Genomic DNA, 27,547 nt, shown 5'->3' on the forward strand with positions numbered 1-27,547 from the left:
TTTGTTTTTTTTTTACTTTTTTTAACTGATTTATTTTAAACCTTTCTCTGTAGTGTAGCGGTTCCCACCCGCTCCCTCCCCGTGCATGCGCCCGCCCCCGCCCTCCCTTGCACGCGCCCACGTCCCCGGGCATCCCCGCCCACGATCCCGCCCCCCTCCACATCTCCAGGGCCATCGATGGCCGCCACCCGCCTCCCGGTACTGCTCCCACCCACCAACAAAGGAAGCCACCGATCTCCGGTGCAGAGAGGGCCACAGAGGGGCTCTCTCTGCATCGGATGGCTTCAAAAGGTTATTGCAGGATGCCTCCATATCGAGGCATCACTGCAATAACCGGAAAGCAGCTGGAAGCAAACAGGATCGCTTCCAGCTGCTTTCCACACAGAGGACGTGCAGGGTACGTCCTCAGGCGTTAACTGCCTTTTTTTTGAGGACGTACCCTGCACGTCCTCGGTCGTTAAGGGGTTAAAGACCAATTGGTAAAGACTGATGTTGGTCCAGCAAAAACTTTGAGTCAGGGATATATCACACATAAATCTTTTGGCTCATGACCCTGTTTAAGCTGTTCTAATTGTCATTCAATGATTAAAGGGACACTGAACCCAAAATTTTTCTTTCGTGATTCAGATAGAGCATGCAATTTTAAACATCTTTCTAATTTACTCCTATTATTAAATGTTCTTCATTCTCTTGGTATCTTTATTTGAAATGCAAGAATGTAAGTTTAGATGCCGGCCCATTTTTGGTGAACACACTAAGTTGTTCTTGCTGATTGGTGGATAAATTCACCCACCAATAAAAAAGTGCTATCCATGGTTCTGAACCAAAAAAATAGCTTAGAAGCCTTCTTTTTCAAATAAAGAATGCAAGAGAATGAAGAAAAATTGATAATAGGGGTAAAATTGAAAAGTTGCTTAAAATTACATGCTCTATCTGAATCACAAAAGAAAAAAATTGGGTTCAGTGTCCATTTAAGGGGAAAAAGTTTGTTCACCCAAGAACAGGGCACAAGTATAAATTAAAGGGATATTACACATGTGAGACCATTCATATCATATATTTGATTAAATGCTCATGTTCTCTTATATACATAGGTGAGTCCACTAGTTAATCCACAGAGTGCATTACCCAACATAAGTCAAATATTAGATGTGGCAACACTGATGTGCCAGTGTCAAACCACTTTCTGAAAGCTAGACACAACATCAGCCAATTAAGATGGCAAATTATTGATTATGTGGGAAGGTTGAGGGGAGGAGGAGGCAGAGAGAAGGTATTAAAACAAAAAGAAACATACTGGATATACCACTTGGAGAGTATGCACCCTAAAGGGTTAAACAGGGAGATTGATTACTCAGTATTTTCATGAAGGCAGACCTAGTGAGTGATATGTAAGCTGCTATATGGTTTACAATATGACAAATGACCTCTAGATGGGGCTACTAACTGATTACATGCCTTTGACACATCTGATTGTAATAGTTGTTAAAGGGACACTGAACCCAAATTTTTTCTTTTGTGATTCAGATAGAGCATGCTCCTATTATCATTTTTTCTTCAGACTCTTGCTATCTTTATATGAAAAAGAAGGCATCTAAGATTTTTTTCTTGGTTCAGACTCTGGACAGTAGTTTTTGATTGGTGGATGAATTTATCCACCAATCAGCAAGGACAACCTAGGTTGTTCACCAAAAATGAGCCGGCATCTAAACTTACATTGTTGCATTTCAAATAAAGATACCAAGTGAATAAAGAACATTTGATAATAGGAGTACGTTAGAAAGTTGCTTACAATTTCATGCTCTATCTGAATCACAAAAGAAAAAAATTGGGTTCAGTGTCCCTTTAATTGTTGGGCCTATAAGTAAGAGGTTGCAACAAGTGTGTAACATATGTATGATTAAGGCCACTGGGGCAGAAACGTTGCATGTTTTTTAATAATGTGTTAATAAAATAAGTTTGTATAAAGTGGTGCTGTGGAACTCTACATTTTTCCAGTATATGAGTAGAGGTAACATAATTACCCTGAATCATGGTAAAAAAGAAATAAACAGACTTAGCAAAACAAACAAATAGAAGAGAAGGGACCTGCTCCAAAGAGCTTACAATCTACAGACTGAATCCCATTTCTGCACATGTAAACGCAACATGTGTTAGTGAGTTGAGACGCATTTATTCTATACTAGTTTTCAAATGTGGCCTGTGCTGTTCCCATCTGACAGTGCTGCAGGAACACATAAAGTAAGAACTAATGAAGAAACATCTGAAATGTGTTGTTTATTAAAAATGTGCTATACAAAGTCATCTAATTGCATTGTCTATCTGTAGGGCTCAGTGTGTGTTTATTTATTTATTATGGGCTAGATTATAAGTGGAGTGCAAAGTATCACTTCCGTGGAAGCAATATTTGCTTTCAACTTAGTAATACCAGCGCACACAAATGTGTGCCGGTATTTCAAGTGAGGTGCAATGCAAACGCTACCTTGCGTTTGCATTGCATGGAAGCATTGCACTCACGAGAGCACTCTTCCATAAGCTCCAATGGGAGCCTCGTTCTCATGCAGTCAGACACGGGCGCACGGCATGAGAACGAGCGCAGTGAAAGGGGTAAGTCGTGCAGCAATTTTAAAATTATATGAATATATACATATAGATTTATATGTTAATGTGTTTATATTATTATTATTATTATTATTATTATTATTATACTTTGTTTATGAAGCGCCATCATATTCCGCAGCGCTGTCCATGGATTCAGTTAATTTAAATAAAACAATAATATAAAACTTGTAAGAGACAGGACAACATTTACCAACACATACAGGAGGAATTGAGGGCCCAATTCCCGTGGGAATTTACAATCTAGAAGGGTAGGAGGTTGAGAAACAGGAGGTGAGGACTGCAAGATTGAGAAAGATGCAGAGTTAGATGAGGGAAATGTTAGGTAAGTGAAATAAATTTATTATTGAGTTGGGTAGAATGCTTCTCTGAACAGAAAAGTCTTCAGAGAGCATTTAAAGGAAGAAAGATTAGGACAAAGCCTGACAGCACGAGGGAGAATGTTCCAGAGGGTAGGTGCTGCACAACAGAAGTCCTGCAGTCTAGCATGAGAGGAGGTGATAGTTGTGGATGCAAGGAGCAGGTCATTGTTGGATCTTAATGGGCGGGCTGGAGTATACTTGTTAATTAGAGAGGATAGTGTTCCAGAGGATAGTGTTTTTTTGTACTTTAGTTAATTGTATTTAATTGTAGTTAATTTAGGGAATTTATTTAATTATAGTGTAGTGTTAGGTGTAATTGTAACTTAGGTTAGGTTTTATTTTACAGGTACTTTTGTATTTATTTTAACTAGGTAGCTATTAAATAGTTAATAACTATTTAATAACTATTGTACCTAGTTAAAATAAATACAAAGTTGCCTGTAAAATAAAATAAACCATAAAATAGATACAATGTAATTATTAGTTATATTGTGGCTAGTTTAGGGTTTATTTTATAGGTAATTATTTAGTTTTAAATAGGAATAATTTAGTTAATGATAGTAATTTTATTTAGATTTATTTAAATTATATTTAAGTTAGTGAGTGTTAGGTTTAGGGTTAGACTTAGGTTTAGGGGTTAATATGTTTATTATAGTGGCGGCGGTGTAGGGGGGGGCAGATTAGGGGTTAATAAATATAATGTAGGTGGCGGTGGGCTCTGGGAGCAGCGGTTTAGGGGTTAAACAATTTATTTAGTTGCGGTGGGGTCTGGGAGCAGCAGGATAGGGGTTAATAACTTTATGTAGGTGGCGGCGGTATAGGGGGTGGCAGATTAGGGGTTAATATGTATAATGTAGGTGGCGGTGGGCTCTGGGAGTGACAGTTTAGGGGTTAAACACTTTATTTAGTTGCGGCGGGCTCTGGGATCGGCGGTTTAGGGGTTAATAAATTTAATGTAGGTGGTGGCGGTGTAGGGGGGGCAGATTAGGGGTGTTTAGACTCAGGGTACATGTTAGGGTGTTAGGTGTAGACACTACCATAGAAATCAATGGGATATCGGGCAGCAGCGAACATGAGCTTTTGCTGCTGTCAGACTCCCATTGATTCCTATGATTGAAAACCAGGTACGCTGGTCCGGAAAAGTGGTGAGCGTACCTGCTAGTTATTTGATAACTAGCAAAAGTAGTCAGATTGTGCCGAACTTGCGTTCGTAACATCTGTAGTGACGTAAGCATCTATCTGTGTCGGACTGAGTCCGGCGCATCGTAGGTTACGTCACTATATTCTACTTTTGCCAGTCTGTAGGGTCTGATAACTAAGGCGAATCAGGCTCACCACAAATACGCTGTGGAATTCTAGCATATTTGCGGTTGACAGCTTGATAACTAGAGGCCATAGTCTCTAGTGTTAATTCCATCTTCAATAATATAGCAATCTTATAGATATATAGATATTATATATAGACAAAGTGCTTCAACCAGAAGTGGTGAAAATGTCATCTTTTATTTAAGATACAGGGGACTTTCTTAATAAACTTAGATAAATACATTTACTTGCAACTAAATATATTATATACACCTTGGATGTTAAAAATATCTATACCTCTCTAAAGCACAAAACAGGAATAGGTATCATTAAAACAGTCCTATCTGATTGTGAATATACAGTGGTTATCAAAAACTTCTGGCTATGGGATCCAATGTTGCCCCATCATACGCCAATCTATTCATGAGTGCTTTTGAAGAGACATATGTCTATGATAATGATTTATTTAAACGCTATGGCTCTTTATAGATTATGTCTTTGGCGTATGGTGGGGGCAACATTGAATCCCTGGAGGAGTTTGTTCATTCAATAAACCTAGCTTTGGTTGCCATAGAATTTACATTCACCTATAATATCAGTGCAATATCAGTTGATTTTCTGGATACTAGAGTTTGTAAAGAGGAGAGAGGTTTGAATATAGAGCTCTATAGAAAATAAACTTACAGAAATACTTTACTAACATTTGACAGTTTTCATCCAACTAAACTAAAGGAATCCCTCCCCTGGAGTCAGCTGCTGAGGGTAAATATGATTGTGAGTGACCCCCAAAAATTATCCCAAAGAACCATTGAAATGGGTCAAATATTTATACAAAGGGGTACTCACAGCAGCTGATACAAAGAGAAATGGAAAAACTAGGGAGTGATATAGAGAATAAAGGGAGAGCCAAAAAGGGACTAATAAATGATAAAAGAATGGTGTTCACATCCTAATTCAATGTTTACATTGAGGATATTGCTAAAATTATAAAAAGACACTGAGCAATTTTAAAAGATTGTAAAAACCTATGATGGCCTATAGAAGAGTAAAAAATCTTAACCCCTTAATGACCACAGCACTTTTCCATTTTCTGTCCGTTTGGGACCAAGGCTATTTTTACATTTTTGCTGTGTTTGTGTTTAGCTGTAATTTCCCTCTTACTCATTTACTGTACCCACACATATTATATACCATTAAATTAACTTTCTAAAAATACCATTATTTTCATCATATCTTATAATTTACTATAAATTTTTTTATAAAATATGAGGAAAAAATGGAAAAAAACACACTTTTTTAACTTTGACCCCCAAAATCTGTTACACATCTACAACCACCAAAAAAAAAAACATGCTAAATAGTTTCTAAATTTTGTCCTGAGTTTAGAAATACCTAATATTTACATGTTCTTTGCTTTTTTTGAAAGCTATAGGGCCATAAATACAAGTAGCATTTTGCTATTTCCAAACTACTTTTTTTCAAAATAAGCGCTAGTTACATTGGAACACTGATATCTTTCAAGAATCCCTGAATATCAATTAACATGTATATATTTTTTTTTAGAAGACATCCCAAAGTATTGATCTAGGCCAATTTTGGTATATTTCATGCCACCATTTCACCGCCAAATGCGATCAAATACAAAAAATCGTTCACTTTTTCACAAATTTTTTCACAAACTTTCGGTTTCTCACTGAAATTATTTACAAACAGCTTGTGCAATTATGGCACAAATGGTTGTAAATGCTTCTCTGGGATCCCCTTTGTTCAGAAATAGCAGACATATATGGCTTTGGCATTGCTTTTTGGTAATTAGAAGGCCGCTAAATGCCGCTGCGCACCACACGTGTATTATGCCTAGCAGTGCAGGGGTTAATTAGGGAGCTTGTAGGGAGCTTGTATGGTTAATTTTAGCTTTAGTGTAGTGTAGTAGACAACCCAAAGTATTGATCTAGGCCCATTTTGGTATATTTCATGCCACCATTTCACCGCCAAATGCGATCAAATAAAAAAAAAACGTTAAATTTTTCAGAATTTTAGGTTTCTCACTGAAATTATTTACAAACAGCTTGTGCAATTATGGCACAAATGGTTGTAAATGCTTCTCTGGGATCCCCTTTCTTCAGAAATAGCAGATATATATGACTTTGGCGTTGCTTTCTGGTAATTAGAAGGCCGCAAAATGCTGCTGCGCATCACACGTGTATTATGGCTAGCTTTGAAGGGGTTAATTAGGAAGTTTGTAGGGAGCTTGCAGGGTTAATTTTAGCTTTAGTGTAGAGATAAGCCTCCCACCTGACACATCAGACCCCCTGATCCCTCCCAAACAGCTCCCTTCCCTCCCCCACCCCACAATTGTCCCCGCCATCTTAAGTACTGGCAGAAAGTCTGCCAGTACTAAAATAAAAGCTTTTTGGGGGGTTTAGGTTTTTAAAAAAAAAAAAAAAAAATTATTCTGCTGTGTAGGACCCCCCTTAGCCTCCAACCTCCCTGATCCCCCCCAAAACAGCTCTGTAACCTTCCCCATCTGCCTTATTGGGGGCCATCTTGGGTATTGGCAGCTGTCTGCCAGTACCCAGCTTGCACAAAAAAGGGCTTTTTTTTCTTAGTTTTTTTTTTTTTTCTGTAGTGTAGCTTCCCCAAACCCCCCCCACCACCACCACAAACCCCCACCACCTCATTGATCGTTTTTTGTTTTTTTTTTACTTTTTTTAACTGATTTATTTTAAACCTTTCTCTGTAGTGTAGCGGTTACCACCCGCTCCCTCCCCGTGCATGCGCCCGCCCCCGCCCTCCCTTGCACGCGCCCACGTCCCCGGGCATCCCCGCCCACGATCCCGCCCCCCTCCACATCTCCAGGGCCATCGATGGCCGCCACCCGCCTCCCGGTACTGCTCCCACCCACCAACGAAGGAAGCCACCGATCTCCGGTGCAGAGAGGGCCACAGAGGGGCTCTCTCTGCATCGGATGGCTTCAAAAGGTTATTGCAGGATGCCTCCATATCGAGGCATCACTGCAATAACCGGAAAGCAGCTGGAAGCAAACAGGATCGCTTCCAGCTGCTTTCCACACAGAGGACGTGCAGGGTACGTCCTCAGGCGTTAACTGCCTTTTTTTTGAGGACGTACCCTGCACGTCCTCGGTCGTTAAGGGGTTAAAGACCAATTGGTAAAGACTGATGTTGGTCCAGCAAAAACTTTGAGTCAGGGATATATCACACATAAATCTTTTGGCTCATGACCCTGTTTAAGCTGTTCTAATTGTCATTCAATGATTAAAGGGACACTGAACCCAAAATTTTTCTTTCGTGATTCAGATAGAGCATGCAATTTTAAACATCTTTCTAATTTACTCCTATTATTAAATGTTCTTCATTCTCTTGGTATCTTTATTTGAAATGCAAGAATGTAAGTTTAGATGCCGGCCCATTTTTGGTGAACACACTAAGTTGTTCTTGCTGATTGGTGGATAAATTCACCCACCAATAAAAAAGTGCTATCCATGGTTCTGAACCAAAAAAATAGCTTAGAAGCCTTCTTTTTCAAATAAAGAATGCAAGAGAACGAAGAAAAATTGATAATAGGGGTAAAATTGAAAAGTTGCTTAAAATTACATGCTCTATCTGAATCACAAAAGAAAAAAATTGGGTTCAGTGTCCATTTAAGGGGAAAAAGTTTGTTCACCCAAGAACAGGGCACAAGTATAAATTAAAGGGATATTACACATGTGAGACCATTCATATCATATATTTGATTAAATGCTCATGTTCTCTTATATACATAGGTGAGTCCACTAGTTAATCCACAGAGTGCATTACCCAACATAAGTCAAATATTAGATGTGGCAACACTGATGTGCCAGTGTCAAACCACTTTCTGAAAGCTAGACACAACATCAGCCAATTAAGATGGCAAATTATTGATTATGTGGGAAGGTTGAGGGGAGGAGGAGGCAGAGAGAAGGTATTAAAACAAAAAGAAACATACTGGATATACCACTTGGAGAGTATGCACCCTAAAGGGTTAAACAGGGAGATTGATTACTCAGTATTTTCATGAAGGCAGACCTAGTGAGTGATATGTAAGCTGCTATATGGTTTACAATATGACAAATGACCTCTAGATGGGGCTACTAACTGATTACATGCCTTTGACACATCTGATTGTAATAGTTGTTAAAGGGACACTGAACCCAAATTTTTTCTTTTGTGATTCAGATAGAGCATGCTCCTATTATCATTTTTTCTTCAGACTCTTGCTATCTTTATATGAAAAAGAAGGCATCTAAGATTTTTTTCTTGGTTCAGACTCTGGACAGTAGTTTTTGATTGGTGGATGAATTTATCCACCAATCAGCAAGGACAACCTAGGTTGTTCACCAAAAATGAGCCGGCATCTAAACTTACATTGTTGCATTTCAAATAAAGATACCAAGTGAATAAAGAACATTTGATAATAGGAGTACGTTAGAAAGTTGCTTACAATTTCATGCTCTATCTGAATCACAAAAGAAAAAAATTGGGTTCAGTGTCCCTTTAATTGTTGGGCCTATAAGTAAGAGGTTGCAACAAGTGTGTAACATATGTATGATTAAGGCCACTGGGGCAGAAACGTTGCATGTTTTTTAATAATGTGTTAATAAAATAAGTTTGTATAAAGTGGTGCTGTGGAACTCTACATTTTTCCAGTATATGAGTAGAGGTAACATAATTACCCTGAATCATGGTAAAAAAGAAATAAACAGACTTAGCAAAACAAACAAATAGAAGAGAAGGGACCTGCTCCAAAGAGCTTACAATCTACAGACTGAATCCCATTTCTGCACATGTAAACGCAACATGTGTTAGTGAGTTGAGACGCATTTATTCTATACTAGTTTTCAAATGTGGCCTGTGCTGTTCCCATCTGACAGTGCTGCAGGAACACATAAAGTAAGAACTAATGAAGAAACATCTGAAATGTGTTGTTTATTAAAAATGTGCTATACAAAGTCATCTAATTGCATTGTCTATCTGTAGGGCTCAGTGTGTGTTTATTTATTTATTATGGGCTAGATTATAAGTGGAGTGCAAAGTATCACTTCCGTGGAAGCAATATTTGCTTTCAACTTAGTAATACCAGCGCACACAAATGTGTGCCGGTATTTCAAGTGAGGTGCAATGCAAACGCTACCTTGCGTTTGCATTGCATGGAAGCATTGCACTCACGAGAGCACTCTTCCATAAGCTCCAATGGGAGCCTCGTTCTCATGCAGTCAGACACGGGCGCACGGCATGAGAACGAGCGCAGTGAAAGGGGTAAGTCGTGCAGCAATTTTAAAATTATATGAATATATACATATAGATTTATATGTTAATGTGTTTATATTATTATTATTATTATTATTATTATTATTATACTTTGTTTATGAAGCGCCATCATATTCCGCAGCGCTGTCCATGGATTCAGTTAATTTAAATAAAACAATAATATAAAACTTGTAAGAGACAGGACAACATTTACCAACACATACAGGAGGAATTGAGGGCCCAATTCCCGTGGGAATTTACAATCTAGAAGGGTAGGAGGTTGAGAAACAGGAGGTGAGGACTGCAAGATTGAGAAAGATGTTAATACAGAGTTAGATGAGGGAAATGTTAGGTAAGTGAAATTAATTTATTATTGAGTTGGGTAGAAGGCTTCTCTGAACAGAAAAGTCTTCAGAGAGCATTTAAAGGAAGAAAGATTAGGACAAAGCCTGACAGCACGAGGGAGAATGTTCCAGAGGGTAGGTGCTGCACAACAGAAGTCCTGCAGTCTAGCATGAGAGGAGGTGATAGTTGTGGATGCAAGGAGCAGGTCATTGTTGGATCTTAATGGGCGGGCTGGAGTATACTTGTTAATTAGAGAGGATAGGTAGAGGGGAGCGGTGTTGGTGAGCGCTTTGTATGCAAGGGTGAGAATTTTGAATTTAATTCTGCTGTGAATGGGGAGCCAATGAAGGGACTTGCAGAGAGGTGCAGCAGATACTGAGCGACGGGAAAGGTGGATCAGCCTGGCAGAGGCATTTTGGATGGATTGAAGGGGGGAGAGGCAGGAAAGAGGAAGGCCAGTAAGTAGGTTATTGCAGTAGTCATGTCGGGAAATAACATGGCAATGGATTATTTGCTTTGTGGTGTTAGCACACAGAAAAGGTTGAATCTTGGAAATACTGCATAGATGGTTGCGGCAGGATGTAGAAAGCAATTGGATATGGGGGACAAAGGATAGATTTAAATCAAGTGTAACTCAGAGGCAGCGGACTTGGGGCGATGGGGAAATGGTGATGCCGTCAACAGGCATAGAGAAGTCAGAAGACGGCGTAGAGCTTGAGGGGGGGGGGATAAGAAGGAGCTCAGTCTTGGACATGTTAATCTTTAGGTGGTGAGAGGCCATCCAGGAAGAAATACCAGATAAGCAGTCGCTGACATGAGAAAGGACAGAGGGAGAGAGAGCAGGGGTGGAGAGGTAGATCTGGGTGTCATCAGCATAGAGGTGATATTTGAAGCCATAACAGTTGATATACATATTAACACATATATATGTATATAAGCATAAACATGTATATTTATTAAGAACACACAGTTCCCATAGATCTAAATGTAAATGCACTTTTCAGTGCCTTTTTTTCTAACACCCCTAACCTGCTCACTTTAACCCATAAATACTGATTTGTGCCAACCAGACCATTTTTAGTTCAGCACCATGGGTTACGCTGAGATTCCTGCTTTTTCAAATAAAGATAGCAAGAGAACAAAGAAAAAATGACAATGGGGGTAAATTTATCATGGTGCAGACAGACATGATCTGCTATAGCGAATCATGTCCGCCGCAGATCGATAAATGCCGACAGCATACGCTGTCTGCATGTATCATTGCACCAGCAGTTCTTGTGAACTGCTGGTGCAATACCGCCCCCTGCAGATTTGCGGCCAATCGGCCGCTAGCAGGGGGTTTCAATCAACCCGATCGTATTCGATCAGGTTGATTGCTGTCCGCCACCTCAGAGGTGGCGGACGAGTTAAGGAGCAGCGGTCTTAGGAGTGGGTCGGATGCAGCATCCGCTGCTTCATAAATCAACCCCTAGGAGTAAATTAGAAACTTGCTTAAAATTGCATGCTCTATCTGAATCATGAAAGAAAATAAATTGGGTTTAGTGTCCCTTTAGGTGTGAGGTTGTATAATAATAATAATAAAAAATTACCATCTTTAATAATACAAAAAAAACTAGACAAAGCAGTATTTATGGGTTAAAGTGAGAAGGTCAGGGGTGTAGAAAAAAAACAGCACTGATAAGTCTCTTTACATTGTGGTCTATGGGAACTGTGTTCTCAATATATATATGTATATGCTTATTATATACTGTACATATATATTTATGTGTTAATATGTGTATATATGAATATATATTCCTTTAAGTTTGGGGGCATTTGGCCACAATTTTAAAATTAACCAGAGGTTTGACCTCTGGTTAATTTTCAGAGCACTAATTGTACTTGTAATGGCTGGTTATTTAGCGCACACCTGCAAACTGGCAAATTTGCCTGTTTGTGAGCGTGCGATAAATTAGCGCTCCACTTGTAATCTAGCCCTATATTTCTTTGTTATGGTTTTGAGTGAACAGAACAATAAGGGGAAAATAATAAAGAGTAAAGATACTCTTCAATGTCAATTCCTCAGTTTTCTTTGAATACTTTGTGATTTCTTTGGCAAGTGGCAACAAAATGTATTGATTGCCAACGCACAGGCTTTATAAAAAATCTTTACACTAAGCATTTAATCAAGGGTTTGAAGTAAATTGATACCACAGAAAATGACTTTATTTTGAAGCTAATTGAGGTAAAGATGACTGACAAGTTAAAGGAACAAACAAGTGATATTTCTCTACAGTAGTGAATTTCATGCTTTTTTTAGAGGTTGTTATCTCTAGTAGTAGTAACTTGACATGCAGGTGACCCGCTGCTAGTATGGCTGAAGGCGCGTGAGTGTACTTTACTATTGATCACCAATCACATCACACAACACATCATGGGTGGCATACAGAGTGTGCACAAGGGGCAAATGCTCTTGCACACGACTTATGGCAATATCTGCACACTGTCCCTTGTTAACATTTACTTATCTAGCAGTAAGATCTTTACCAGAACAGCAAATGATTTTAATGGTACTTGATATGCACTGATGTGTACAAAGGGACAATAAACACCTTGTAATTACAAGACATTTCTGTTGTGTTGCTATAGAATAACTTATCAGCCATGTCTAAACATTTTTTTAAACAAATAATCCTTTTTACTGCAACGTTTTTTAAAAAGCCAAACTGCACCCACCATTTGCCATACTTGGAGGAACCAATCCGGTCTGAAAACAACAAGGCTAGCCACATAATAATATTAGTGTAAACTTCATTGTTTTGCAGTTGCTATCAATTAAAGCCAATTATTTCAATACTGCATATGTATCAGGGTTAGCCTTGACAAGTTAGCTGCATTTCTAGCTCTGATGATTTTGAAAATCCTCAATTTTTAGAGCTAAATTATATGAACAGGGGGCAAAAGTATATTGCAAAGTTGTTTAATTATGCACAACGAAGCATTTTATATTAAATCTCAAGGGACAGTAAATGTGATTACACTACATCTGATGTTGTAGTGTGCACTGCATACTGTTTACAGGGAAAATGAGCAAAGTACATTATAATCATGTATAACAGCACAGATAAGTTCTGATTTATTTAACGGCCAGGGTGCCCCTGGGTCTCAAACTTTTTTCAGATCTGAAGCAGCATGGGTTACAGACAATTACAAACCATCCCTCCCCAACAACAATTACAGAAAGCAAAGAGAGAGCTCTGTGCCGCTGCTTCTGCCTGTATATTGGACTGAAATCATTTAAACTGAAGCAATTCTGATATAATTTAAGGCATACCTTAACGATGCATTCATGCAATACATCCCTTTAAAAACTTCTATGTTTATTTATAATGCTTGCAAATATATATATATATATATATATATATATATATATATATATATATATATATATATATATATATATATATATATATATATATATATATACTTCGCAATATAAGTTAACTCTTTGAATTTCTCATTGATGATTACATTCTTGTTATAAATGTTCATAGAATTTTTATCAGATTTTAAAAAAGACATTCCTGTAACTTTAATATGTTGCATCTAAAAGAGGGTATTTTTTATGTATTAAAGATTTTAGCTATTCAAGAATATATGTTTTTGAGCTGAGACAAAAAAAATATATTTTTATAAAAATCACTGTCCACCAATACTGCTGCAAGAGTTGACCTTTCAGCCAGTAAGCTTCCTGTAGGTTTCAAATCTGTTTAAACAGCTTTACGTTAACATTTTGTCATGCAAAAACTATTTTAATTATGTTGAAATAGTGCTGCTTCAAATGCAAGATAGAATTCTCAAATCCTTGCTATGTTAACATGCACCTTTGTTCATATAATTATTATATATAATAATATTATAATATATTATATTGATAATACACAGTTTCTGCAGCTCTCTAAAGTGGGTACAAAGACAGGGAAGACAGACTGGGGCTGGATTACAGGGCCTTGCTCCCTAAATCAGGAATGTATTAAAGGGACAGTCAAGTCCAAAAAAAACCTTGCATGTTTCAAATAGGGCATGTAATTTTAAACAACTCTCCAATTTACTTTTATAACCAATTTTGCTTTGTTCTCTTGGTAATTCTTAGTTGAAAGCTAAACCTAGGAAGGCTCATATGATAATTTCTAAGCCCTTGAAGGCCGCCTCTTGTCACATGCTTTTTTATTTACTTTTCACAACAGGGGAGAGGTAGTTCATGTAGGCCATATAGATATTATTGTTAGCACTCCCGTGGCTTGTGACAGACACTGCACTAATTGGCTAAAATGCAAGCCAATACATAATAAATAAAATGTCATTTGATCAGGGGGATGTCAAAGGATGCTTAAATACAAGTTAATCACAGAGGTAAAAAGTGTATTATTTTAACTGTGTTGGTTATGCAAAACTGAGAAATGGGTAATAAAGGGATTATCTATCTTTTTAAAAAACAAAAATTCTGGTGTTGACTGTCCATTTAAATTTTGTGCTGCTCTTGTCGCATCTGCTGCCCTACAAAAGCTCATATTTGTTTTATATATTTCTCACACCAAATGACAGGGAAACATATGGCCTGATGATCAAACAATCACTAGAGCAGATAGCTTTAGATCATTAGGCACATAGAGAGGGCATTTACCTAACTAGATAACCAGGGATCACAGAGGGGACAGTTACTCATGGTGTTCCTCAGGGGTCATTTCTGGGGCCTGTTTTGCTTAACATATTTATCAGAGATATCAACAAAGGGCTACAGGGAACATATGTGTGTTTGCAGGTGATACAAACATATGTAATAGAATAGATGTTTCAGAAGGGGTGATATACAAAAATTGGAGGATTGGACAAATGACTGGGATCTTTAAAGTGCAAAATTGTGCATTTAGGGAAGAAAAATTCAAACGTTAATTACAGACTTAATGATACATTACTATTACAAAAGAGGAACGAGAATTGGGAACTTTTATTTCAGATTATTTAAAACTAGTTGATAAGCCTGCCCAGAGGGCAGTCTATGTGCTGTAAATACAACCCCCCAAGCTACAAAAAATTTTTTTAGAAATACAGAAAAAAAAATAGAAAGCTATAAAAAATAATACAATTAAACCTAAAATAATACCCCTATAAAAATAAAAAATCCCCCCAAAATTAAAACACCCCCTAATCTAATAATAAACTATCAATAGCCCTTAAAAGGGCTTTTTGTAGGGCATTTCCCTTAAATTTAGCAGCTCTTTTACATTAAAAATAAACAAAGTCCCCCTTAACAGTAAAACCCCCCACCCACCAAACCTCCCAAAATAAAAAAAAACTAACAGTAATAAACCTAATCTACCCATTGCCCTGAAAAGGGCATTTGTATGGGCATTGCCCTTAAAAGGGCATTCAGCTCTTTTCACTGCCCTTAAAAGGGCATTTAACTCTTTTGAGATTTGCCCCAAAAAACCCTAATCTAAAAAAACAAACCCCCCGGCCAAAAAAAAAACTACACTTAAGCCCCAAATAGGTACTCACTGTTTCAGAAGTCCGGCGGAGAAGGTCTTCTTACAGGCGAGTCCATCATCTTCATCCACAGCGAAGGTGGCGCAGAGCGGAGATCCAGAGCGGTCTTCCGAAATGTGGCGATCCTCCGTGGCGGCGGTGCTCGGGGACATGGAGGCTCCTCTTCATCCGATGTCCGTGGTATACTGATTATTGAACGCAAGGTACCGCAATCAATTTGGGGTACCTTGCATTCCTATTGGCTACATTTTTCAAAACAGCCAATAGGATTAGAGCTACTAAAATCCTATTGGCTGTTCAAATCAGCCAATAAGATTTCAGTAGCTCTGAATCTATTGGCTGCTGAATTTTTCAAAACAGCCAATAGAATGAGAGCTACTGAAATCCTATTGGCTGTTTAAATCAGCCAATAAGATTTCAGTAGCTCTCATCCTTCTGGCTGTTTTGAAAATGTCAGCCAATAGGAATTCAAGGTGCCCCAATAAATATGGGGTACCTTGAATTCTTTCTTCAGTGTGTGGCTGACGATCGCATAAAGAGGAACCTCCACGCCTTCGCCGGGGACTGCCTTCGCCAAGGACTGCCACGGAGCGCCACCGCCGTCGTCGAAGACTGCTGCCGAGGATCGCCACTTCTGGGAAGACCGTTCTTGACCTCCGCGCCAGTTTCGCTGTGGATGAAGATGATGGAGCCGTCTGGAAGAAGACCTTCTCCGCCGGACTTCTGAAACCGTGAGTACCTATTTGGGGCTTTAGTGTTAGGGTTTTTTTTTTTTAAAAAATTGGGGGGTTTGTTTTTTTAGATTAGGATTTTTGGGGGGCAAATCTCAAAAGAGCTGAATGCCCTTTCAAGGGCAATGCCCATACAAATGCCCTTTTCAGGGCAATGGGTAGATTAGGTTTATTAGTGTTAGTTTTTATTTTTATTTTGGGGGGTTTGGTGGGTGGGGGGTTTTACTGTTAGGGGGGACTTTGTTTATCTTTAATGTAAAAAAGCTGTTTAACTTAGGGCAATGCCCTACAAAAAGCCCTTTTAAGGGTTATTGGTAGTTTAGCATTTGATTGGGGGTGTTTTTATTTTGGGGGGGCTTTTTTATTTTAATAGGGATTAGGTTTAATTTTTTTATTTTGGATAATGTGTTTATTATTTTTATGTAATGTTAGACTTTTTTTATTTATTTTTTATTTTTATTGTAATGTAGTTTATACTTTTTGCGGGCGGTTAGTTTATTTTTTTCTTAATACTTTGTACGGGCGGTTAGTTTTTTTTTAAAATACTTATTGCGGGCGGTCATACTTATTGCAGGCATTTTTTATTTTTTTTTGTAATTCTTCGTTTGCCTTCGCTGCATCCCAGTGGATTCCGAAAATGGCAGGCTGGTGAAAGAATCCACTGAAGGTGAATTTTTTTGGCTGCGCGCATTCCTTTGAGGATTCCTTTGAGGATGCTTGCGCAACTGCCAAAGATGACGGACATTACAAACACAATTATAGTATAGATTTAGTAAACGTAAATGTAGTATTGCTAGTACAGCTAGTATTTTTTTTAATGTAAAAGAGCTTATTAACTTAGGGCAAAGCTTTTTTATTTTCATAGGGGCAGTACTGTTAGTATTTTTTATTTTTATTTTAACTTAGTATTTTATTATTTTATGTAATTGGGGTTAATTTAGGGGGTGTTAGGTTAAGGGGCTTAGTGATTAAATTAGTTTATTGCTTTGTGGGGGTTGGCGGTTTAGGGGTTAATAGGTTAATTAGGTTTATTGCATTGTGGGGGGGTTGGCGGTTTAGGGGTTTATAGGTTAATTAGGTTTATTGCGTTGTGGTGGGATGGCAGTTTAGAGGTTAATCACTTTATTAGACAATTTTTTATGTGGGGGGATGGCGGATTAGGAGTTAATACTCCTAATCCGACAATTTGTGATGTGGGGGGATGGCGGATTAGGAATTAATACATTTATTAGGTTGATTGCGATGTGGGGGTTGGTGGATTCGATTTTATTTAGCTATTGCGGTGGGGGGATGACCGTTGACAGGTAGATATTGTATTTATATATTCAGCGCAAGGCTTGCTGTGTCTGCCTATGTGTGGCGAGCTGAAAATTTATTGCGCTTAATATATGATACCAATTTGCAACGTGGTTCTATGTTAGTTTATGGGAGTAAAATTAGCGGGTGACGGGTGAAATATACGCGCCGCATATAAATATATCTGATAGCAATACCAGACTAAAAACTGGTGACGCCACATATGTAATCTTGTCCCTTATCTCTAGAAGGACATTAAAGAACTGGACCATGGTGCATGGTCTAAAAAATAAATCTTACCAGGAGAGGCTCAATGATCTAAATATGTATAGGTTAGAGGAGAGAAGGGAAAGAGGTGATATGATAGCAATTTTTAAGAATATTTAGGGCTTAGTAAAACTGATGCTGTGAATATTTTTCATAAAAAGAAAAATTAAAGAGAAGAACAAGGGGTCATGATCTCAAGCTGAAGGGTAGTAGATTCAGTATTATAATTTGCCGAAGCACTTCTTTACAGAAATGGGGCCCCTAGAGGCGGACGCAGTTTAGACGACAGAGGCCTTTGGCCTGCGGAGGAATAAGGCCTTTTTTTTTTGCTCTGGTACGGATGAAGTGGGAGGAGCAAGGGAAAGCATTACTTAAGGGGTCAGGGCAGGAAAATAGCCTGATTGTTAAGAAAAGTTTAGGAGAAGCATCTCGTCATTTGGTCTGGCATCTTTCCCCGCTCTGGCCTTTTAAGCAATGGCTTCTGTTGAGGAGCTGTTGGGCCGCATCCGGGAGGCTGCTGTGGAGAGAGGACCTACCTGGTTGGAGGAGCAGTTCCAGTCCATCTTCGGTGATCCGGTTCCGGTGGCGGATGCTGCAGCGGTGAGGCCCAGGTCTTCTAGGAAGTCTTGTCCTCCTGTTCGGTTGAGTCCGGAGCCTGCTGGTCGGTCGTCTGGAGTGAAGAAAGTAGTCTCTGTTCCAGGTCGTCGGAGTTCGTCTTCAGCTGGGTCCTCGGCAGCGGTGAGTCATCCGGTTCCAGAGGAGGCGGGGCCTGGCAGTTTTGAGTGCGTCAGTTATCCGGAGCTGTGCGCTTCCCTCCTGGTTTCTTCTAGTAAGTTACCAAAGGGGTCTGGTGCTCACGGCCGGGTAGGGCCTGCGGTGGCAAGAGGTGTTGTGTGTCATCCACAGGAGCAGGGTGACGGCTCGTCCAGGCCTGTTGGTGTGACTGTGATATGTGCAGTGGGTGGGATGGCCGCGGGAGATAAGGCCTGTGGGGGGTCTCAGGTGGGGCCTGTCACTTTTGCGGCCACAGATGTGGGCCTGAATCTGTAGTAGAAGGGGCATATGGGGGGCATATGGTTTCTTCGGCCACACATGAGGGCAAGGGGTATGGGGTGAGATCTGGGCATCAGGATGGTCATGTTCAATTTTCGGCCACGCATGAGGGCCAGGGGAATGTTGGGGGTTCCAGTGGGGTTAGAGGCTGGGCTGCAGATAGGGTCTCTGGGGGGAATCCTGGTAATACGGGCAGATCTACTGCCCCAGATGAGGGACAGATTTATGCTGAGGGATCTGTCAAGGAAAAGGGCCAAGCTGCAGGGTTCTGGGGGGATGATGAAGAAATATATTCTGAGGGAGAGTTGGAGGAGATGTTCAGGGATGTACGGGAGAAGTCCCCTCCCCTGGGGGGTGGCTTGGCTTTATGTTTGTCCCCCTCCTCTGGTGAAGATTATGTTCCTCCCTCTCCTGAGGCCCATAGTTCTAGGTCCATCGTTCGCTCCTCTGGTCTGGGGTATGCAAGTTTTAATTCACGCGGGGGCACCCCTGTTGCTTCTGGCAGGGGGGTTCGGGGTCCTAGGGTTGGGAGAGGGGGGTCATTTGTCACGTGCATCTGTTTCTTTTGCAGACAGTGGGGCGACCGGCCTCTGGTGCCTGCTGGCCTTTCTCATGATGCTACGGAGGTTGTCGACTGCCGGGAAGATGACTCCTTCGGCCTGCACGGTTCTTGGACAGAATCCATTAGCCTGGAGCTGGATGACGGAGTCCCTTGGACTGGAGGTCCTGGTTCCTCAGGTCAGGTGGGTTTTGAAAGTGGAGATGGCGAGGGGCATGTGCATGGGGCGGGGTTGATATTTACGGCATCTTCTAGGGGTGCCTGGTCACTTGACAGATGGCCATGTGGGCCTTGGGGTCCTTTTGGTGCAGGTAGAGGGAGATCACGTAGAAAGCCAGAATCTGATGTGTTGGGGTCAGGGGGCCTTGGGGTGACAGCCCCAAAAAGAGGTAGAGGGATTGCTACAGTTGGCAGGGTCAGCCAATCTAGGGGGAGACGAGGTAGGGGTGGTTATTTGCCCTTGAATGTAGTTTTACATGTTCCTTCTTTGCAGAATGTGATACGGCGGCCGCCCCAGGTTGAATCAAATGTACAGGGCGTGGTTGCCAGGACATCGGTGGCAGAAGGCACAGCTATGGAGCAGCGGAAGAGCGGGCTCCAGTCGAGACTACTGGGAGATAGCATCGTCTGCGAAGTTCAGCCATCAGCAGAGGCCAGTTCAGGTGAGATGGAAGTAGAGTCTGCTGGGGGTGGGAAGTCTGTTGTGAAATGTGGGGGAGTGTCTGATGGTGAGACTGTGTCGGGGTCTTTGTTGGCTGGATTGCAGGAATTGTTGTCGCAGCTGGAGGGGAAGGGAGTACCAGTGCGTCCGGCGGTGGCAAGGGTTTGGTTACCTCCAGAGGGTTCTCCCTCTACCCCTGCATTGGGGAATGTGGCTACAGTTAATTCCGTGGGTAGTGACCCCTCGGGGGGTGGGTCTGCTGGTAGCCAAGTACCTGGTTCAGCGGTCTCGACAGGGGGGTGGTCGCTGAGAAAGTGATTGTCGGGGCTGAGCTTAAGGTGGCGGACACAGCAATGTCCAGATCCTGCCTTTGCTCGATTGGGCCATTAGGTATGCATTTATCGGCTGATCTTTGGAACAAGATCGTTAAGCGGGAATTTATTGAGCTTTTCTCCCTCCTACCTCTGGATCAGTCTTTCGAAATCCCTGAGGATTCGAAGAAAGATTCGGTTAGGAAAGAGGATGAGGAGCGTAAGAAACATTATCGGAAATTGCCGAAGACGTTTACGAATTGGTTCCAGGCTTTTATGATTTATGCTAGTGTCATGTCAGGGAAGTTTCTCGAGCAGGGTGCGGCATTATTTTGCTACCTGGACGAAATTGTGGCTGCTCAGAGAACTTATGGGGGAATGGCCTGGTGGGCTAATGATGAACAATTTCGGCAATGTTTATCGGTTAAGCCCACTATGCGGTGGGATGATCGGGATATGGGTTTGTGGCTGAAGATCATGACTCCGCTTAGGGCTGCTCAGCTGTGTTGACGGTTCTTATTTTGTGGATCTTTGCCTGCCTATGGGCTGCTCCATCTCCTGTTCCTTATTCGAGTGTTTCAGCACTTTTCTGAAATGGGTAGTTCGGGTACGGTCGGGATGTGATGCGATCGTGCATTATCTTGATGACTTTCTGTTTGTAGGTTCGGCTGGGTCTCAGACCCTAAGGCACATAAGGGACGTGTGTTATCTTGTGGCAGCTGATTTTGGTGTTCCAATAGCACAGGAGAAGTCTGAGGGTCCAGTGAAAGTCCTCAGTTTTCTTGGAATTACCATAGATTCAGGGCGCATGGAGTGCCGGCTCTCGATTGATAAAGTGCAGGACTTGATTTTGCTGATTGGCCGTTTTTTGCTTTTAAAAAAGGTGATGTTGCAGGACCTTCAGTCTTTACTGGGCAAGTTGAATTTTGCCTGTCATATTATCGGTAGAGTTTTCTGCCGACGGCTATCGTTGGCCACAGCTGGGGTTAGGCAGCCGCATCATTTTGTGCGTTTGTCTCGTGACTTAAAAGATGACTTGGTAGTGTGGAAGCTTTTTCTTTCGGATTTTAACGGGTCTAACTTGATCCAGGAGGTTCGAATTTCTAATGATGAATTGGGTATAGTGACTGATGCTGCTGGGGGCCATGGTTTTGGAGCTTATTTTCGGGGGCATTGGTGTTCCTCTGCTTGGCCGGGTTCGTGGTTTGATGGTGAGATGGTTCACAACCTTGTTTTTCTTGAATTGTTCCCGATTGTGGTGTCTCTCTTTGTGTGGGAGAAATCTTTGGTTAATAGGTCTGTGGTGTTCTTTACAGATAACATGGGGGTTGTTTCTGCTCTAAATACCTTGTCCTCTTCCTCACGTCTGGTGTTGCGACTGTTGCGCTTATTGGTGTTAAAGTGTTTGAGGATGAATGTTTTGGTATGGGCAAAACATATTCCTGGTGTGGATAATGCTATAGCCGATTCTATCTCTCGTTTCCAGTGGTGCAGGTTTTGGTAGTTGGCTCCAGGGGCAGATCAGTTCGGGTGCCAATTCCCCACCCATCTATGGAGGCTTGGAACGGAGGACTGGCTCAAGTGGTGATGAATTCTTTGGCTCCAGGTACTTATCTATCATCTTATGATAGAGTCTGGCATGAGTGGGCAGTCATGTTGTCAGAGCATGGTATTAGGGAGGGCTCTCCTGAGGTTCTTGACTGTTTGTTGGAATGGATGTGGTTTTGGAGGTGTTGTGGTGTTTCCCCTTCTGGGATGGACAGGAGATTAGTGGCTATGGCTTTCCGCATTAAGTTGTTGGGCCTGGCTTTGTCCTTTTTGGGGACTATTTGCGCTGTCATCCTTTGCTCAGGGGTTCATTGTTGTTGCATTTCGATGGCAGTGCTTTGTCTCACTTTCAATTTCGGGCTGTTTTGTCCAAAGCGTTAGGGTGCTTGGGTTTGCCCCCTATGGATTTTGGGTCCCATTCCTTTAGGATTGGGGCGGCTACAGAGGCGTCAGCTTTAGGTCTCCATGAGAGTGTGGTTAAGAATATTGGTAGGGGGGTCCCGCTGTTATCAATTTTATGTTCGTCCCGATTTGAGGTTTTGAAGTGTTATGTTTCTCTTGTTCTTTGTATTGTAGGTTTTAAAAGAATGTGGATTTTTGGCCACTCGTTCATTTATTGGGCCAGGAGGGCAGCTTCGCAGAAGGTCGATGGTCTGCAGTTAGGGCTTTCCAGATCCGATTGTGGATTACTGTAAACGGTATCCACACCCTGATGTTTTGGTGGTCCATGTTGGCGGGAATGATTTGGGTTTCATGCCTCAGAGGGATTTGGTGCAGATGATTAAGCGGGATCTGGGGAGGCTGTCAGATTTGTATCCGTCCCTGAAAGTTATGTGGTCTGATATGGTTCCACGCCTGGTGTGGAGGGCGGCTTGGGATCCTGTCAAGCTGGATAAGAGTAGGCGTAACGTCAATAAATTGATTGGGTCTTTTGTTCGAAGGCTTGGGGGATCGGTTATTCATCATTATGATTTGGAGGATGTTGGGTGCGGGGAGTTTTATCTTCCTGATGGTGTGCATCTTAATGAGCTTGGCCTGCAGCTCTTCCTCCTTGATTTCAAGGATGCTTTCAGTAATGTTGGGGCTTTGGCGGGACTGGTCTGATCTGGATCAGAATGGTCGTTGGCGGGGGTGCTAGTTCGCTGCAAGACAGCGGGTTATGGCCAATTGGAAATGGAAGGTGTTAACTACATTTGTATTCCCACGGGGTGGAATGCTTGGAATAAACGTCTCAAGGGACAAGGGGGTCTCTTGGAGTCAGGCTTTAAAGAGGGTAACGGACTCAGTCCATAATAAGGTTGTGTCCAGACTCCAGGGATTTGACGGCCATATGGTTAAATACAATATTTGAACTAGCACCGCTTGATCTTATGTTTACAGATGTTGTTGTTGTTGCAATATGTTATTTGCATTTATTAAAAAATGGTTATTTAAATATTTAAGAGGTTTTTATTTATATGTTTTAATAAAGGAGCTGCTGCCAGTTTTTTATACCAAGGATGTTGTCTGGTGCCTTATTTGCAAAGGTGTAATAAGTTAGGTGTGGGTGAAGTGGTCAGTTAATGGTAAGCCAGTTATTGACAGTCAAGGGTTATTGATTCATGGAAAAAACTTCCACAAGAGGTAGTAATGACAAACACTGTTTGGAACTTTAAGAATGCCTGGGATAAGCATGAGGCTATCCTACAAACTAGATATGTTTATACTCTTAGGAAATATCAGGCAGACTTGCTAGGCCTATGGTTCTTATCTGCTGTCAATATCTATGTTTCTCTGTTTCTATGTAACAAAATTAATAAAATCATACACAGACCATAGCATTGGAGGGCACCATGACAAAGAACTCCCTCGCTTAGGTTGCTGAGCCTCTAATTATTGCTGACCTAGGCACATACCTTTTTGGTCGAGGTCTAAACGTATCCCTGCCCTAGACAGCTCACAATCTAAGTACCTATGATACAACAACATATGTGTATAATAATCATTTCACATACATTGCTATCTGAATTCCAATTAAATCATTAAATATTTTTTTTGATTTGTATAGCTTCCAGTTCACTACTTTTAAGAGAAGGCTTTGCCGTAGATGGTTCAAATTATATTTTCCAAGCATCAATACTGCCTAAAACAGCAGATTTTAAGGGACACCTTTTTTTTCTTAGCTTATCCTATTAGAGGTTATTTATATTTATATTACAGCTTTGTTTTTTTACTGCAAATTCTTGTTCTTATCAGCCATTTAGCAAATGGTAATTAAGTACCTATGAACATGAACACCATTTAAAGGGGCTTTCTAAACCAAGTGTTGGCCATGACATGGCTGGCAAATAAAAGCCACTTTTAACTTCCACACCTGGCTCACCAGCTTGGTAGCTGCACTGTTTGATGACCTGCAGTGGAACTTTACCTATATATTCTAACCCCTTTAGAAAAGTTAAAAAATAGACCTAGATTCCATTGCTATTGTTAAGTGTATAAACTAGTTGTAACAACAAGGTTCTACAGTAACGTCTACAGAGTTTTATGTTACCACCAGTTCACACAGTTTACAACAGCAATGTGCAGCCAATAAATTTTCGTTTTAGACAAAATTTTCGTTCTGAATATTCAGGGATATTCGTTCACTTGAATAGTCAGTGGCTGCACTATTAAAAACAAAACAAATACTGAATTTTAGTTAAACATTTACATTTGCTTTCATTAAAACAAATCTAAATGTTTTAAAGCTACAAAACTTACCTCAACGAGCTCTAGACAGTGCGTTTACCCAATCCCCATCTTGCCAAAGCTCCAGCCGCACCCACAGCAGGCTTAACGCTCTCGGTTCCAAGGACCTGCACTAACTTTAGTGCGGCCGGAGCTCTAGCAAGAAGATCAGGTAAGCGTACTGTTAAGGTAATTATTAACACTTTAAAAAACTAAAGGAAATAAATAAATCCTGCTGGTTTTCATCAGTATTTTATCTTTTTCTTTCATTTTTTTTGTTTATTCCTTCGGATTTTAATTTAGTTAATTTCCATTAGGGATGTGCTTTTGTTTCATCATGAATATGCACATCCCTAATGGAAATGAGTCCATAGTAAACTATGTTCAGTAATGCAAAGATTACGGGCTAGATTACAAGTGGAGCGCTAATCTATTGTGCACCCGTAAATGGGCAAATTCTTCCGTTTACAGACACACAATAAATAACCAGCCATTAAAGTGATCAGATCTCTGGTTAATTTAAAAAATGTGTCCCAACTGTACCCAAAATAAAGTGTAGTGTTGGTTTTTAACAGTTAAATAAAAGTAGCGTCTTTAATTTTTAATTTAATAACTGCACAAATCAGTTATAAGGGGTTAAAGTGAGCTTAAAGAGATTTAAGAAAATAAATAATCTATTAATCACATTAATATGCAAAAGAACATTTATTCATTCTCTGTTTAATGATTTTAATTATACAGAAACTTACCCAGTTTTACTTCTGCATTTTCGGTTAGTAGAACATTTTGCCCTTTAATATCTCGATGAATGACATGGTGAGCATGGAGGTGGGACAAACCCTACAGAACAAATAAATGTAACCTTTTTACTTTGAATAATGGCAATAGGTTTTTTATTGCATTATTATAATTTAAACTGAGGACAGAAATTTTAAAACGAACCTTTTAATGAAGTGGCCAAATAGGAAACTGGACAGATAGGCTAATATGTTTGGATGACTGAAATATTTGTCAGCTTGTTCTTACATAACAAATTATATGCTCTGAAAACTGGACTAAAGGGGCTACTGTTAGTCTAAGAACAGACTCGTTAACGTATTAAACCATTGGTTGTTAAAGTTGTTACTATGGTGGTTCTGCAAAAATCCTCTTAGCTGCTTAATATGGATTTTTTTATGGAGGGATGAGTACTAATTGCAGAATTAGACAAGGGCCGTCCTAGAGTATACATAGTTTAGAGCTAATACCTCAAAATGAAATCATGTTGTAATCACATTTTTAGCTAAAATTACCTAGGAAATTAGTTAATATTAAGTAATTTAAATGGACATTGTGCTATAAACTTTGCTTCTCTTCAATATGTTCCTAATGACCATTTTTTGGTGTAGTGTAGTAAATAGTTTACCAATTGCACCTTTACATTTATTTTGTCATTTGCAATTTGCATGTTGAAGCCTCCGCCTATACTGAGAATTTCAGCACTACAGTATTCTCTCTAGAGAGAAGGCAGCTGCAGAAATCAACCCAGTAGTTGGCTGAAAGGGAGAGAGCTGAGCCAATTTGAAGTGGTGTACCTGGTTGTGTCTTCCCTGTGACCATATACTGTTAAAATGGGGTGTGAATACTAACAACATTTTTAGGTTAAATATCTTTCTTTTTTACATAGAGATTTTCAGGTGATATTTTCTAGTCAGCTTTTTACAGCTATGCTGCAGCACTTTCAATTATTTCAACATTTGGGTATAATTTCCCTTTAATACTGGTGGAACTTTTCAGCCTCTTAATTAGTCATTCTAAATTTTATTCAATGGTAATTTCTACAGTCCAAAGTATGGGGGAATAACAAAGCAGTCATGATACTCAACCTATTCCTCCATAGATCTTCCCCCTAGCCATTAAACTACTGCAAATGATCACATTGGTACCCCCATTGGGGATGACACTTGCACATTTTAGAACCCCTTTATCAATCATGAGAATTTAATTTTTTTTTTAATCATCCTATGGACCTATTCCCTTTCATTTTAACCTACTTAAAACACAGGCCACTCAGTCAGTCACTGCAAAGATAAGTTTTATAGCGTGGGAGGAGTTTACCTAATTTCTCATGTTAAATAAGTAGTGCATTGCCTGTGAAACCCATTTGGGCAAATTCATGACAATCTGAGATAGCTTAGATGAAATTGGTGTCTCAAATTGGCCTTTAAAAAATTGGGGAATTAGGAACACACTTCCTATATTACATTTTGTTGAATCTAAAAGACTTTTTTAAAAAAATGTATTACAATTTTATGGAAAATGAATGTTCTTTTACTGAGAAAAGAACAATATTTTTAGTTTTTAAGCCTCTGTCTACCAATAATGCAGCGGGAGATCTGCCAGGGAGCAGTTGGTCCATATTGTCCAGTTGTACTCATACACGCACATCCTGTTAGCATTAAAATAAACAACTATAACTTACCTTTTTTATGCAAAAAATAAAATAAAATCTTTCAATTGTGCTTTTTCATAGGATTCTTTTATTTCATATAATGTTTCCAATTTGTCATCTATATACTAACATGTTTTCCACTTCTCTTAGAGAATCCGTTTTTTCTCTTATTTATTAGATTTATTTGAACTTTAAACCCTATAAGTTTTAATTCTGAGCACCTGTCCACTGTAAATACCCACCCTTAACACTTCTCTGCAGATATACGCAATCCAGTCTTCTTTGAAGCAGTTGCCTTTTGTCTTTTTGACTAAATCTGTAACCGACCCCGCTCCACAGTATTCCATCACTAGCTGTAAGAGAAAATAAAATGTTATTCAGCATTTTCCAAATACTCAAAAGTGTATTGCTGTGACATCAATCACTATAGTGGCTTACAGAGTTAGGAAAAAAAAATGCTTGTGAGGTTTCCATAGCTTTATAAACATGAACTAGGTGTCAAGTTAGTCCATTAAGGTAACACAAATTGTAGAGGAGCT

At 40.1% G+C, this 27,547-nt stretch overlaps 1 protein-coding gene across 1 annotated transcript in view; it reads right to left on the bottom strand.

Moving 5' to 3' along the window:
• The window catches only part of NRK (Nik related kinase), a 575,538-nt gene that overhangs the window by 348,766 nt on the left and 199,225 nt on the right, over positions 1–27,547 (bottom strand). Inside the window, exons 5-6 of the mRNA XM_053699167.1 lie at positions 27,251–27,361; positions 25,327–25,417 (exon numbers count right to left, since the gene is read on the bottom strand). Of these exons, the coding sequence (XP_053555142.1) occupies positions 25,327–25,417; positions 27,251–27,361 (202 nt within the window). The remainder of the gene's footprint in view (positions 1–25,326; positions 25,418–27,250; positions 27,362–27,547) is intronic.

The sequence above is a fragment of the Bombina bombina genome, chromosome 1, assembly GCF_027579735.1.
Source record: "Bombina bombina isolate aBomBom1 chromosome 1, aBomBom1.pri, whole genome shotgun sequence".
In the NCBI taxonomy this organism is placed as follows: Eukaryota; Metazoa; Chordata; class Amphibia; order Anura; family Bombinatoridae; genus Bombina; species Bombina bombina.